Here is a 16,030-nt window from a genome sequence, read left to right as displayed (position 1 = left end):
TCAGGTATTTATGTAGGGTAAAGCCTGGGGTGCAGTCAGTGTTCCAGTATATCCCAAAAGTGTTTAATAGCTTTGTGGCTCTCTAGCAGGCCACTCAAGATCTTCCATTCTGAACCATGTTAACCAGAACTTCATAGAATTTGTGCTTAGGGCCATTGTCATGCAGGTGTAAGTCTCCTAGTTTAAGTGAAAGGCACATTTAATGCTAACACACCCAAAGACATCATGTACAATTGTGTACCTCCAACTTTGCAGTAACAACTTGTGAAAAAAACATTTATGACTTGAAAAGTCAGGTATCACAATACTTTTTATGTATAAAACTGTATATTAGAGATTTTAGTGAACAGGTTAAAATCTGTTGTATCAGTTGGTGGCTTAGCACTTTGTTCATCCCCTCTGCTCAAATCAAGATTTTCCTAGGGAATCCCTCGGACCTAAGAATGTTTTGGTTTATCCTCCCCATATCTTGGAGCCTCTCCATTCTTACAATCCATCCCAATATGTTGTCTAGTACTTGTCTAATATAAGTTTTCCCAATGCAATTTATTGTAATCTGACTATACATGATCCAAGTATCTCAATCTTATTTATAAAGGCCTATTGTAGGTTCCGTTTTTCATTTTAAACAACCAGTAGCCACACGTGATCCCACTTTTTTAAGCTGTTTGTTGACTTTAAGTAGACTCATTTGTGGCTTCTGCTTGGTTGGAATGAAAACCTGCAGTGTGCATTGGCCCTTTCTAGAAAAGAGTGGACACCACCTGTCTAAACTTCTGTAAGCCTAAGCCTAAACTAAAAGTGACATCACTCAAGCGTTAAATGCTGGACAAACATTTATGAAATGAGATGACTAGAACTCAAATGGACATCCTTTTACAGGGACTTCCAGGACCTCAAGGAGCCATCGGACCTCCAGGAGAGAAGGTAATGTGTGTTTGTGTGGGTTTTAATTATTCATCATTATATGAAATAATGAATATCAAAAGGTTATCCTCTATTGTCTTTTAAGGGTCCAACAGGAAAACCAGGATTACCAGGCATGCCAGGAGCTGATGGACCTCCGGTCAGTGTGAAGGACATAAACGCACACGCACACACACACACACACACACACACACACACACACACACACACACACACACACACACACACATACACATACACACACACAGGAATAGGAATACTATGAAAGTCCAGCTGTTAATAAAAATTGTTTTTGGTTCACCAACTGTAAAAACAGACAGCATCATACAAAAGAGAAAGAAACGGCATGATTAATCGCATAATTGTCATGAGTTAACTTGTGATAAATCACAACTTAATCACACATTTTGTATCTGTTATAAATGTCATTTATGTAAAAAATGTATACTTTATACTCTATGCTTTAATGCAAATGCCGATTCTCAACATAGTGCATTAAGACTATTTATTATTTATAATATTTATATTTATATATAAATGTTTTAAAGTAATTATAGTGTTTTACATTTTTTAATCATCAGGACATCAAACTGTGCCTTGGTATTATAACTGAAACATATAAACCCTGTTTTGAATAATTTAACTATAACTGTTGTTATTTTATAGTGATATTTTTGTCAACCTTTTATCTTTTACACACAATCGCAGGGTCACCCAGGGAAGGAAGGCCCATCTGGTGAAAAAGGTCAAATGGTAAAAAAAAAATTTGATTTATATTCTTTATCTCTCTGTCACATGATGATTTAAAGTCTGATATGATCAGTTATTAATCCTTCTTATCTCTTTTCTGCATCTTAGGGACCATCTGGAGCACAAGGACCAATTGGATATCCTGGCCCTCGAGGTGTGAAGGTCAGTAAATCGTGACATACTCTTGGAATTCTACATTCTGCTTGTCTTTCAGAATAGCAAAGATTGTTCAAGATTTACAAACCACAATATTTCTGTTATTCTATATTTATTCAAAAGTTTTAAAAGTAGGCCAAGTTTCCTTCAAAATATAATGATTGATAGAAGTCAAAGTAAGTACTCCAGTACTTACCCCATACCAGTTTTTTCAAAAGACATTAATTAAATGTGATTTTGGCAATAATGCTGGATGCAACAGACCATCTACATCTTTTAAGGCTAATGATAAATTGATTTTAAAAACATATTATTTTCCAAAGAAACATTTAATTATTAATGTGGTGGAGTTTGCTATAAGTAGATATATATAATATTCAAATATGTTTAAATATAATAAAAAAAACTTGTAAAGGATGTATGTACCAAAACAGAAGACATCACACCATCCTGTCAGTATTTGCTTTACTACAACACCATGCACAGTGATGTTTAATTTCTTATCTATATCTACACATATAAAACCAGATAATTGAACTAGGGATATTGGTCTGTATGGTTTTGCTTTTTTTGAAAATTTACTTTAGTTGCACATTCTTTATTCTTAAAACATAATCATTTCCAGGGTGCTGATGGAGTTCGTGGGCTAAAGGGAAACAAGGGTGAAAAGGTACAGTATTCTTTATACACTGATCCAAGAGGTCATTGATTTGTCAAAATTAAACTGTTTGTTTTTTGTTATTAAAAAAATACACACCTCCTTCTTCTCCTTGATATCGCATACTTTTCCTCAGGGAGAAGATGGCTTCCCTGGATTTAAAGGAGATATGGGTATCAAGGGTGATCGGGTAAGTAGTGTATTATTTTGTTTATCTTTGGTACATTTTCTACTTCTAACTACGCACATAGACACACAAATCTATATTTAATGTAGTAAAGCAAGTCTAAAACTTTATTAAGTAAGCCTATCCTATTGGGCTTGGAAATGTGTGTCACAGAGTGATGACCCAGCACGCATACTTGGTTCAGTTATTAACTTTAAAGCAGGTGATAAAAACGTTTTACGTATTGTATATACGTATATGTTCATTTAAGATCATAAGTCTTGTCATTTACTGAGATCCAGTTTACAGATTTTATGGATTAGATAAAAATGCATGAGGAAAATGAAATTTAAAACTTTTTTGTGTTATTTATTGCACATTACTTCCAATGATATTCAGATTTTAAAATGTTTCCCAAAAATATGTAGTTAAACCAGCATGTCATGCGGTTTACATTTTCACAACAATCAAAATCACCTTGATTTTTAAGCCAAATAGATTCCCAGATTTGTATGGATACAGTTCATGCACAATGTATTAGCCAAATTTGCACTCATTTATCCATGAAATATGGTCATGATATGATCACCACTTACCAAATATTAATTGGGTGATTGGTCATTCAGACCAGCAACAGTGACATAGTAACATGTGATACAGCTTCAATGCTGCACATTTCACTAGACACTTTATTTTATCTACATATATACTATTAATATTTAGCTTTTTCGTTTTTTTGTTTTTTTTTATATTTAGTATTTAGCATTTCATATTTAAATTGTAAACTAGTCTTCCAATTTTGATTATGTAATGTTGGGTTCTTAACATATTACTCCAAAAACACTTTAGTACACTACAATAATGTGGGTATGTGTGTTTTAGGGTGAGGGTGGACCTGCAGGACCCAGAGGAGAGGATGGTCCTGAAGGACCTAAAGGACGTTCTGGCCTTCCTGGAGATGCCGGACCTCTTGGACCAAATGGAGAGAAGGTGTGTGTGTGTGTGTGTGTGTGTGTGTGTGTGTGTGTGTGTGTGTGTGTGTGTGTGTGTGTGTGTGTGTGTTTTTACTTACTTTCATCTTTTTCTTGTTTTGTATGCTTTAAAATAAGGGATCACTTTCTAGATGCATCGCAATGTTTTTCATTGATAGACAAAATGCAGTAATCAAACTTTTTCATAAGCTTATGTCTAGCTACAGTGTTACCCTAACATAGAGTGGACATTAAATGTAAATATGCATTTATATATTTTGTTTGTCTATCACATTGAAGCTAATTAATTATTTTTTATTTTTTTGTCATTATTTTCTCTCATTAATGTAACATTTAATGACACGAACATTAGAATTGAGGGAAATTATACTGTGTATAAAAAAACATTAAAATATATGTGTTAGAGTTAGTTATTACTGTACACCAAGGTGTACAGTAATCTATGTATAATCTTATTCATTCACTGAAATAATTATAATATATATTATCTTTTAGGGCAAGCTTGGTGTTCCAGGATTGCCAGGATATCCTGGAAGGCAAGGGCCAAAGGTAGGTTTTGTGGATCTAATAGCCTATTTTTCCTTGACATGCAGACATGTTCTTTCATCGTCTGTTTCCGCCTTGCTTTACAGGGTTCTCAAGGATTCCAAGGCTTCGCAGGAGCCAATGGAGAAAAGGGAACAAGGGTATGGCAGTGTGATGATGAGCAAACCACTACATTTTATATAAACTAAAGTAAACTGTGTAACTGATAATGTCTCTAACTGTCATTTGCGTTTGTTTCTGTCTTCCTTTAGGGAATAGCTGGAAAGGCTGGTCCACGAGGACAGCGAGGACCTACTGTAAGATTCCTCCTGCCTACAAATAAATGGACATTTAAAAAAAATTACCCCATGGAATATAGTGCTTATGCTTCCATCCTGATGTCTTTTTTCTTCAGGGCCCTCGAGGAGAAAGAGGCCCTAGGGGACCCACAGGAAAAGCAGGACCAAAGGTAGCTTTTAATTTCCCTGGAGACATGTTTATGTGTAAAACATTTTCATCCCCTTTATACACAAATTTGTTGAATTGAATTGTATATTTGTGAAAAAACAAATATACTGCATCTTGTAGTGCACTGCTAGTTTATCAAGACAGCATCAGTTTGCATTCCATACTGAGTAAAACAGTTTCATCGCAAGGTACAGTAATGGAACAGCATTGCCGTTTCTTTTGTTTTGCTATACACTAAGGACATCTGGGATTAAGTAAAATTTTATATGAGATGATCGATTGTTATTTTGGAATTTGTTTACTGATATACACAATTGGAAGTGTTAAACATAATTTTATTTGAACCAACCATTAAAAGAATGGATCCTTGTTTGCGTCCTGGTTTTTGCCTGTGAAGAGAAAAGCAAACCATTTTAAAACTGAGAAAAAAAGATTTGTAATGTCCTAAAAAAAATAGAAACCACTGGAGTACACTGGAGATCAAACTGGTCAGCTTTGGTAAACAGCAGCAACAGAAAGTTCCAGAAACAACAGTCATTGACTTCACTAACAAACTCCACAGGGCAGGGGTTAAGGTCTATCAAAGAAGACTTTGAAAGCAGAAATATGGAGACAGGGAAGGCTAGTTTGGAATTGGAATTGCAGTGAGTGGCAAAAAGTTCTGGAACCAGAATTAACCTAAGGAAAGGAAATGCGCATGGTCCCAGAAATATTTGATAAGCACAGTGGAGCTAGTACAATGGCATCTGGTATGATTTACCAATACTCATCATTTCATCTCAAATCCAAATCTGTTCAGTATAGTCAAAAAGATTATTTTTGCTGTTCCAAAACTTTTAAAATTGATGTCATCAATTTGTTTTTGTTTTTTTGTTTTAGTTTTTTACATGCAATTAAATACATTTTATATTTTCCGCAGTTCTGGTGATAACTGAGGTAGCTTCGTTTTGTCCACAGAATGGTTGCTAGCTAACATTTCTGATTTAAATATATGTTCTGTGGATGTCAAACCGGTACTATTTTTAGATTTTTATTTCATTATTAGTATTACAGTGATTAGGATTGAGTCTATTAAAAGGTGGTTAGCTGTGAATAGTTATAACTTTTTTTAGACCAGTAAACATGCATTGGTTTGCTTTTTTTGGAATTTTGCATTTTATACACCAATTGGACAAAAAAAGCATGAAGGGGTGTGAACAGTGAACATAAACATTCTTCTTTGTTTCTCCACAGGGCAACTCAGGAAGTGATGGACCCCCTGGACCACCTGGTGAACGGGTATGCATTTACAATACTTTTTACTTTTTACCTAGCAAATCTACAATTTACAAATCTAGGTGTAAACACACAAAATGTAATTGAATATAATTAAACCAAATTTATTTATATAATTGCTCCAATTATTACACTTATATATTTGTATATGTGCAAAATGGGCTATGCAGAAATGTGAAAATCCATGTGTCTTTTAAAAGACAAACTAAAATTTCACTTATTAGGCAGGAAATGTTCACATTTACACACTCATGGCACAACTCTTTACACCAAAAATGTATGACTATTAAAAGCTGTCAAAATTATCAAAACATGGAAAACAAGGTTTTTAACATTTACAACACCTGGCATTGGCAAGACCTTGACTGAAGACAACATATGCAATGCAACATATAGAGCAAAACCCTTAAGTAAACAGGAAACAAATACTTTTGCTCATGGGTGTGTTGTTATGGTCCAGCTGCTTACAAAGGAAACTTTTAACTAAGAAAATGTAATATATTTGTGTTCTGCAGGGTTTGCCAGGACCTCAGGGATCAACTGGATTCCCTGGACCTAAAGGGCCTCCTGTGAGTGACATTTGCAGTGGAATGGAAAAAGGAATAGTCATATTTTCAAACTTTCATTTTTTTATTCTCATCTATCCACTGTCTATGTTTCTCAGGGACCAGCTGGAAAAGACGGACTGCCCGGGCACCCCGGCCAGAGAGGAGAGACAGTGAGTCATGCTACATGCACACAGTCCACCTGTCTGTCACCTGTCTTTTCTCTCTTACATGTACCTACTCTCCATGTCACCTGTCACCCATCTGTCCTTCAAACATTCCCTTTATTTACAATCCAAACATATTTTCCTCTTTTTGTATAATTTCCTATATCAGCACTATTCATTCTGACTTATTAACTTGTCTGCTCCTCAGGGTTTCCAAGGAAAGACTGGACCACCTGGACCTCCAGGTGTGCTGGGACCTCAGGTGAATATAAACACACACACACACACACACACACACACACACACACACACACACACACACACACACACACACACACACACACACACACTGTAGCCCTTATCTTACAGCAAATGCTCCATATTATAAGCACCACACATACATTGTGTGGATTTAAATATAATTTTTTAAATAGTTTCAAATCCAACAATTATTTATCTGTCATGAGCTTGTAAGCTTTTTTCACAGTGCTGTTAAGGCTATAATAACACCAGTGGTGGACGAAGTACATAAACTATGACCTCAAGTTAAAGTAGAGATACAATAGTAATAGTAATAAAATATTACTCCAGTAAAAGTGTTCTCTTTAAACTTTTACTTAAGTAAAAGTACCAAAGTATTTCAAATGTACTTAAGTATAAAGAGTACTATGATATAGCTATAATGTCCTATTTTTATTGTATTTTTTCACAAGACTCTTGCTTAAACAACTCAGTGTATATGAAAAGACTCTAATGTTACTCTTAGCATTCTCTTAATAGAATAATGTTAATTAGTCAAACACTGATTGATATCTATTAAAATGATCATAAACCCAAAACCTTTTAAACTACTTAAAAAAAAATTATGCAAGTAAGGCCACAGATGTTGTGGCAAGTTAGAATCAATAATTTCTTCCATCATTTATTGCTCACAGAAAGTTATGCTTGCTGTTGAACTGATGCTTAATTGTATGTTCGTGTTAAGTAGCAATCAAAATAAAAAAAAATCAAGATAAAGACTCAACTCTGATTGGTAGCTTTCTGCGTGCTTGAACAGTTATGTTTTTATGAAGTTATAAATAAAAAGGAACGACTGAGTTCACAAAATGTAGTTAAGTTAAAAAAAAAAGTTTTTTGATATTGAAATGTATTGAAGTTATTACATTTACTTCCTTACTGTCCACCAACTACAGTACCCAAAACTCACTCATTACCAATTTATCACTGCATAGGGACCAACAGGTGAAACTGGACCAATGGGAGAGCGTGGCCATCCCGGACCTCCAGGACCACCAGGTGAACAAGGTCTGCCAGGACCTGCTGGTAAAGAAGGAGCTAAGGTAAGAAAACGATGAATGAATGATTACTTAAATCAGTACCACCACGCTCGTAAATATAATTCATGGTTGTAATGCTAAATCCATGAGAATTCATTCTTAATATATACATTTAAATGCATAATATTATAAATGCTAGCTACAAGATACAAATATGTTTTCTTGATGTTGCAGTGGATTGCTTCCTTATGACTCCTGACAAATGTCAAATGTTTGAATAAGTGTGTGAATGTGTATACATGGTGGCCTGCAATCTACAACCCCAAATCAGAAAAAGTCGGGACAGTATGGAAAACGCAAATAAAAAAAGAAAGTAGTAATTTCTAAATTTACTTTGACTTGTATTTCATTGCAAACTATATTAACACAAAATATTTAATGTTTTGTTTGGTTAACTTCATGTCATTTGTAAATATACATCCTTTCCTGTCATTCAGACCTGCAACACATTCCAAAAAAAGTTGGGACAGTAAAGAATTTACCACTTTGTAATGTTGCCATTCCTTTTCACAACACTTAAAAGATGTTTAGTGGCTGAAGACACCAAGTGATAAAGTGTTTCAGGTGTAATTTTGTCCCATTCTTCCTGCAAACATGTCTTAAGGTGGGTAACAGTACGGGGTCTTCGTTGTCGCATTTTGCGCTTCAAAATGCGCCACACATTCTCTATTGGAGACAGGTCGGGACTGCAGGCAGGCCAGTCAAGTACCTGTACCCTCTTCCTCCACAGCCAGGACTTTGTAATGTGTGCAGAATGTGGTTTTGCATTGTCTTGTTGAAATATGCATGGACGTCCCTGGAAAAGATGTCTTCTTAAAGGCAACATATTGTGCTCCAAAATCTCTATGTACTTTTCAGCATTAATGGTGCCATCACAGAAGTGCAAGTTACCTTTGCCAAGGGCACTGACACAACCCCATACCATGACAGACCCTGGCTTTTGAACTGGTTGCTGGTAACAGTCTGGATGATCCTTTTCTTCTTTGATCACGGCACACGGCGTCCATTCCTCCCAAAAAATACCTGAAATACTGATTCATCTGACCACAGTAAACGTTTCCACTGTGTGATGGTCCATCACAGATGCCTCCGAGCCCAGAGAAGTCGACGGCGCTTCTGGACACTGTTAACATAGGGCTTCCTTTTGGCACAGTACAGTTTTAACTGGCATTTGTGGATGTAACTACGTATTGTGGTACTTGACAAAGGTTTGCCAAAGTAGTCCTGAACCCATGTGGTGATCTCGCTTATAGATGAATGACGATTCTTGATGCAGTGCCACCTGAGGGATGTTCAGCTTAGGCTTGCGCCCTTGTCCTTTACGCACTGAAACTCCTCCAGATTCCTTGAATCTTTTAATTATGTTATACACTGTTGCAGGTGAAATATCCAAATCTCTTCCTATCTTTTTTTTGAGGAACATTGTTTTTAAACATTTCAATAATTTTCTTAAGTATTTGTTGGCAAACTGGCGATCCCATCTTTGCTCCTAAAGGACTAGACCTTTCTTGGATGCTGCTTTTGTACCAAATCATAATAACAATCACCTGTTGACATCACCTGTTTCAAATCACATCATTATTTACCCAATTTACCTCATTACTAGCCCGAAATTGCTCCTGTTCCAACTTTTTTTGGAATGTGTTGCAAGTCTGAATGACAGAAAAGGTTGTATATTTACAAATGACATGAAGTTGACCAAACAAAACATGACATATTTTGTGTTCATATTGTCTGCAATGAAATACAAGTCAAAGTAAATTTAGAAATCACTACTTTCTTTTTTTTATTTGTGTTTTCCATACTGTCCCAAATTTTTCTGATTTGGGGTTGTAGATTAATTAAATTGTTACAAGTTTACAGTTTCAACATATTAAGTTATATATGCCCTATGTAAGAATCCAATTTGGTTGGCCACCAAGCATTGATTTTGTTTACACAGAATTTAAACTTAAATTCCTCTTTCTAGCTATTTTGTTATTTAATATAATCAAGAGTAACATATTTAAAGAAAATACCTATTTTAGCTGTTTGATTTAAAAAAAAAAAAAGAAAAAAAAAACTTTTATATTTTTTTAACATTATATTTCTTTACAGTTAGCAGCATATATTTTGTCTGGTTGATTATGTATTTAGGGAGATCCAGGTCCTGCAGGGCCAGCTGGTAAAGATGGACCCCAAGGACTGCGAGGTTTTCCTGGAGAGAGAGGGTTACCTGGGCCTGTTGTGAGTTTACAACACTTAGTTTAAATTTTATACTGGTGCAATTAAGATAAATACAAATATTATTTGTATAATTTTGCAACAAAATATTTCATTACATAAGTTGCACATATAAATATACAAATAAAACAAGAAAATAGATTTATTCATAATATTATCTATATCTATTTATAATATTGTTTTTTCTGCAGGGAACTGCAGGTTTGAAAGGGAGTGAAGGACCACCGGGTCCACCTGGACCTGCTGTAAGTAAACAATTTACTCCATCTGTCTTTTTCTCTCTTCCTCTATCATTTCTCTCTCAGTCTTTTTCTCTTTTCAGTGCCTCTTTTATATTTACTATTTTACTTCCTGTTTCCTTTTTTGTGCTCTGCCCTACACCAAGGCTTTTCAGTAAGTAAATATGTGTACAGTAGATTTGTCTTTTATTCTAACTTTCTCTCTTTCTATCTCTCTCTCTCTTTCTCTCTGTAATAATGGATATTTCTGACATGACATTTAAAAAAAACTTTAGATAAATATTACAATAATTTTCCATTCTAAAAAGGCTTTCCCGACATGACTACTCTAAATTACTGTTGTTCTAACATGTGTTACCATTTATAATTTTCATGTGTTTTTTCTCCAGGGTTCACCTGGTGAACGAGGACCTGCTGGTCCAACAGGTCCCACTGGACCACCTGGACGCCCAGGACCTCAGGGACCCCCAGGGCCTGCTGGAGAAAAAGGTGGACCAGTAAGTAGCACATGCACATGTCTTCTGTGCAAATGTCCTGTTATAGCAGCAAATAACCCAGCCCTAACCTCAACCGTAACCGTAGACCCATATTTTAAAGCTTAAATGTAACATTTGTTAAAACTCCTACTGAATCCTGCCCCCTGTTCCTGAAGCCTGGAATATAATTTTTAACCCAGAACTTGAATCTGTAACACACAAATTCCTTTTATTTGCCTAAGTGGTAATTACCGTATTTACAGATTGTCCGATCAATTAGGCTGTTTATTTCTTTAGGGAGAAAAAGGACCTCAAGGCCCTGCTGGTAGAGATGGTATTCAGGGTCCTGTTGGTTTGCCTGGTCCTGCTGGACCTCTTGGACCTCCAGGAGAAGATGGAGATAAGGTATGGTGGTCCTTAAGGACCAAAATTCTATTCTGCCTTTATTTCCAAAAATGCCAATAGTTATAAATAAATACACATTGGTCACTTTTGCAGTAAAAACTATCTTGCATTTGACAGGGTGAGATTGGTGAGCCTGGTCAGAAAGGTGGCAAAGGAGATAAAGGAGAACAGGTGAGTGTATATATATATATATATATATATATATATATATATATTCTTTTGTTTCTGTTTATTTCATTCTCCCTTCAGTGGTTGTAATAAATAGGTTTTTTTTTGTTATTGTTTTTTAGGGTCCTCCTGGGCCAACCGGTCCCCAAGGGCCAATTGGTGCACCTGGTCCTGCTGTGAGTATTGCTCATCTATTTGTTTATATATTTAAATATTTTTTCAGATATGTTATTATTCAAATATTTTAGTATCCTACAAAATATTTATTATATATTATATAAATATTTATATAATGTCTTGATATGCTACTACTAAAGACCAACATCAAACACATTGGCATTCTAAAAACCACTGAGCATGTAAAGTGTATTATAAACTATTTTATATTTAAAACATTTTTTCTTTTTTTTTCACTGTAGGGAGCTGATGGAGAGCCTGGTCCAAGAGGACAGCAGGGCTTGTTTGGGCAGAAAGGAGATGAGGGACCACGAGGATTCCCTGGGCCACCAGGACCTGTTGGCCTTCAGGTGGGAATCTACTTACACAATATACACAAAATTAGCATTTAATATTGCTGTCTTAATTGCTTATAATAAATGCAATTAATAAATGAGGAGGAAGAATATAACGTCTGGTTTCTTTTGCACACAGGGTTTGCCTGGACCTCCTGGTGAGAAAGGAGAAACTGGAGACGTTGGTCATATGGTAAGAATAAATAAATGAAATTCCTAAATTCTTTTTGCCGTTGAATACACTTTATTTAGTGTCAATTGTTTTATAGTACTTAGCAGTAAATATGAACAACAGTACTTGTACTAAGACTTATGTTCAAATAGTAAACATTTTAATACATATGTACTACTGTATTTATTTTTACTTTTTTCAGCATAACCTAAAAATGCATTATAGTCTTTGCACTATCTATTTTATTTTATTTTTTTAATGGAAGTAGGTCAGTTTGACCCAAAAAAAAAGATCATTTTATGCTTGAACAGGAGTCTAAATTTAATTCAATCCCATGTGTGTGTATCTTTTCATTTCTTTCTCTTTCTTTCTCTCTCAGGGTCCACCTGGTCCTCCAGGTCCCCGAGGCCCCTCTGGACCCCCAGGAGCTGATGGACCCCAGGGACCCTCTGGAGGCATTGGAAACCCTGGAGCTGTGGGAGAGAAGGTTTGAAAACTGAAAAAAACAAAAACATTTTAAACAGAATTAAATGTTTTTAGAAGAAAAAGGGAATATCATATTTATTTTTCAATAATCCTGTTGAACACTGCCAAGACAAGACTGCTTTTAGATTACCATGTAAAAAGTAGTTAAAAAATTGTAGCGAAAGGTTACATATCTGTATGCTAAAAGGTTTGGAAGTGTCATGGCTGAGTTTCATTTAAGTGACAGTTTCATAAACAGTTTCTATTTAAAGTTAAGTCTAGCAGTTGTTTTTAGAATAACATTGTGACATTCACTGGCACTTTGTTCCTTATCTAGGGAGACCCAGGTGAGCCTGGAGAGCCCGGTTTGCAAGGCGACGTTGGTCCTCCGGTATGATACAGCGATCTACAAAATAATCCTAACTGTGCTACATTACAAATTTGTACTCTCCATATATACATTTGTACAATATAATGTATTTGTAAAAAGGACTATAATTACACCACAGAGTCTATGGGCAATAACAGAACATTTGTTTGTTATATTTAATACCACTTTAAAAATTTTACTCAGTTTAGGTAATGTATTCTTCTTCAGTATAATATTATTTTTCGAGAAATGAAAATAAAAACTACATGTTGGCAAATGTGTGTGTGTCAGGGACCAAGAGGAGAGCGAGGAGAGAAAGGAGAATCTGGTCCTGCTGGCACTGCTGGTCCACCAGGACCTAAGGGCCCTCCTGGTGATGATGGTCCCAAAGGAAGTCCAGTGAGTTGCAGAATTGCAACAAATTAATTAGCTGCTAATAAAAATATTCTTCATATTTAATATTTCTTGTTAATTTAAATAATATATTCTTATTGGTGAAATCAGAATGAAAAGCTAATTTAAAAACTATACAAATTAGAAAAATACAACTTTACTCAATCATCTCTTATTAATACATTGAAATTGCTATTATGTGAGTTTATAATTTGATTATTAAAAAAAACATTTTCTTTTAGGGTCCAAGTGGTTTCCCTGGTGATCCTGGACCTCCTGGAGAGCCTGGCCCACCTGTATGTTTTATTACTGTCTTGACTGTTATTTGTGTTAGTAAATCACAGTAAATAGTAAGTTAAAAAACTAATTTATTTCAGGGTTTGGATGGTCCTCCTGGTGACAAAGGTGATGATGGAGAGTCTGGTCAGCCTGTGAGTTAACCTTTTAATCATCCGTTACAAAACGTTTTTTAAAGTTAAGATACATTCATTATATTTATTTGTGTTAATGTGGTTTATGTCAGGGATCTCCAGGACCAACTGGTGAATCTGGACCAACTGGACCTCCAGGAAAAAGAGTAAGCAATTTCTGCATATAGTAATTCTCGATATGAGCTCGCATCTTTTAATCTATCAATCTGTTTTTGTCTGTCAGCCTATCTGTCTACAAATCAATGTTTATGTTTTGTTATATTTTTTATTCCATTTCTTTGTGTTTAGGGTCCTCCAGGGGTGGCAGGGCCTGAAGGACGGCAGGGAGAGAAAGGAGCTAAGGTAAACAACAGCAAGACATTCTTACAACCAATAAACTTAAAAAAAAAAAATGTGTAAAACATTATATTTGCATTATTAGACTACTGTGGCAATATTGCTGTTTTTGTTCCTCAGGGTGAGCCTGGTCTCGAGGGTCCACAGGGTAAGACAGGTCCTGTTGGACCTCAAGGTGCTCCTGGCAAGCCTGGTTCTGAAGGATTACGAGGAATCCCTGGCCCAGTAGTGAGTTCTGACACACACACACACACACACACACACACACACACACACACACACACACACACACACACACACACACAGACACAAACACACACACACACACACACACACACACACACACACACACACACACACACACACACACAAAACGAGTTGTACAGGATTGAGAAACATGTATTTTAGTTATATGATTCAGATCCCTCAAAGATTGGTGTTTTTAAACATTCTCATTGTTGCATCTGTAACAGGATATTCATTGATCAGGCATAACTTTATGACCACCAGCCTAATACTGTGTTGGTCCCCCTTTTGCTGCCAAAACAGATCATTAAGAGCATTAACTTCTTTAGCATTTTGTGCTCAAGTAGCTAGTTTGTGGGACCACACGGGCCAGCCTTTGCTCCCCACGTACATGTTGCTTCCTTGGACCACTTTTGATACATACTGACCACTGCAGCTCAGGAACACACCTCAAGAGCTGCAGTTTTGGAGATGCTCTGACCCAGTCATCTAGCCATGACAATATGGCCTTTATCAAACTAATTTATATAAATAATATAATAAATCCTTACGCTTGCCCATTTTTCCTGCTTTTAACAAATCAACTTAAAGGGAAAAATCTTCACTTGCTGCCTATTATATCATAGCCACTAACAGGTGACATTATGAAGAGATAATTTGTTATTCACTTCACTGGTCATAATGTTACAATTTTATAATGTTATGCCTGGTTGGTGTATGTAAAGCTGAGGCAGAAATTAATCATTCTAATTCAAATAAAAAATTTATTTGTCACATACACATTTATACAGAGTATGACATATAGTGAAATGCTTTTTTGACTGTCGGACTTGTAAACATGAACAATAATAATAATATAAAGATACAAATAAAAATATTAAAATAACATAAAAACAAATAAAATAAAGTATAATATTATATTAAAATATAATCTTACTATAAAGTATACAAATGTTAAGAATACAAATAAATATATAATATGAATATACACAACAAAACAAATATAATATAATATTTCAAAGAATTAATACAGGTGTGTTTAATTTCAGGGAGAACAAGGTCTGCCTGGATCTCCTGGACCTGATGGACCCCCAGGACCTATGGTACCCACCAAAACACCTACGCATTACCACACATACTGCTAAAGAGGCTACGCATACCAAATTACAAATTCTCTTTCTCCCTCTGTCAGGGTCCGCCTGGATTGCCTGGACTAAAAGGAGACACTGGAGTTAAAGGAGAAAAGGTAAGCACTCCTTTTTGAGAATTAAACATAAAGATAGATGGCAAATTATAGGAAAAAACAGCAAAAACTGCTAGATTTTACAAAACTTTGGAACTGTACTGGAGAGATTAACCATTATTTGTGGTTTGATGACAGTGGTGGAGACTGCTGTATAATACTGTCCGGCTGTTTCAGAATCTACTTTAGTAGCTCAGATGTGTTGAGATATGTGAAAGCCCATAGTTGTTTTCTTTGTTCTACATATCATTCCGTGTAAACTTTACAGACCGTTAGGAATAAAAATTCCAAGTTAAAACTTTTTTCCCAGTTTTGCCTGATATGAACATTTATTAAATCTTTTGACATATTTATCTGCATGACTTTATGCATTGCTTGTTCTATG

At 35.5% G+C, this 16,030-nt stretch overlaps 1 protein-coding gene across 3 annotated transcripts in view; it reads left to right on the top strand.

Moving 5' to 3' along the window:
* col5a1 (procollagen, type V, alpha 1) overlaps positions 1–16,030 on the top strand; it is an 84,825-nt gene that overhangs the window by 55,768 nt on the left and 13,027 nt on the right. For all 3 annotated transcript variants that reach the window (XM_083565001.1, XM_083565000.1, XM_083564999.1), the window contains 34 exons: positions 883–927; positions 1,013–1,066; positions 1,636–1,680; positions 1,786–1,839; positions 2,459–2,503; positions 2,628–2,681; positions 3,540–3,647; positions 4,145–4,198; positions 4,282–4,335; positions 4,447–4,491; positions 4,590–4,643; positions 5,876–5,920; positions 6,433–6,486; positions 6,582–6,635; positions 6,838–6,891; positions 7,862–7,969; positions 10,103–10,192; positions 10,381–10,434; positions 10,818–10,925; positions 11,202–11,309; positions 11,427–11,480; positions 11,600–11,653; positions 11,897–12,004; positions 12,129–12,182; positions 12,541–12,648; positions 12,964–13,017; positions 13,288–13,395; positions 13,632–13,685; positions 13,767–13,820; positions 13,913–13,966; positions 14,109–14,162; positions 14,277–14,384; positions 15,452–15,505; positions 15,595–15,648. In XM_083565001.1, the coding sequence (XP_083421127.1) occupies positions 883–927; positions 1,013–1,066; positions 1,636–1,680; positions 1,786–1,839; positions 2,459–2,503; positions 2,628–2,681; positions 3,540–3,647; positions 4,145–4,198; positions 4,282–4,335; positions 4,447–4,491; positions 4,590–4,643; positions 5,876–5,920; positions 6,433–6,486; positions 6,582–6,635; positions 6,838–6,891; positions 7,862–7,969; positions 10,103–10,192; positions 10,381–10,434; positions 10,818–10,925; positions 11,202–11,309; positions 11,427–11,480; positions 11,600–11,653; positions 11,897–12,004; positions 12,129–12,182; positions 12,541–12,648; positions 12,964–13,017; positions 13,288–13,395; positions 13,632–13,685; positions 13,767–13,820; positions 13,913–13,966; positions 14,109–14,162; positions 14,277–14,384; positions 15,452–15,505; positions 15,595–15,648 (2,259 nt within the window). The remainder of the gene's footprint in view (positions 1–882; positions 928–1,012; positions 1,067–1,635; positions 1,681–1,785; positions 1,840–2,458; positions 2,504–2,627; positions 2,682–3,539; positions 3,648–4,144; positions 4,199–4,281; positions 4,336–4,446; positions 4,492–4,589; positions 4,644–5,875; positions 5,921–6,432; positions 6,487–6,581; positions 6,636–6,837; positions 6,892–7,861; positions 7,970–10,102; positions 10,193–10,380; positions 10,435–10,817; positions 10,926–11,201; positions 11,310–11,426; positions 11,481–11,599; positions 11,654–11,896; positions 12,005–12,128; positions 12,183–12,540; positions 12,649–12,963; positions 13,018–13,287; positions 13,396–13,631; positions 13,686–13,766; positions 13,821–13,912; positions 13,967–14,108; positions 14,163–14,276; positions 14,385–15,451; positions 15,506–15,594; positions 15,649–16,030) is intronic.

Source organism: Silurus aristotelis (genome assembly GCF_946808225.1).
Source record: "Silurus aristotelis genome assembly, chromosome: 16".
Lineage (NCBI taxonomy): Eukaryota > Metazoa > Chordata > Actinopteri > Siluriformes > Siluridae > Silurus > Silurus aristotelis.
Note: the sequence above shows the minus strand (reverse complement) of the source record. Positions and strands in the feature narration are given on the sequence as shown.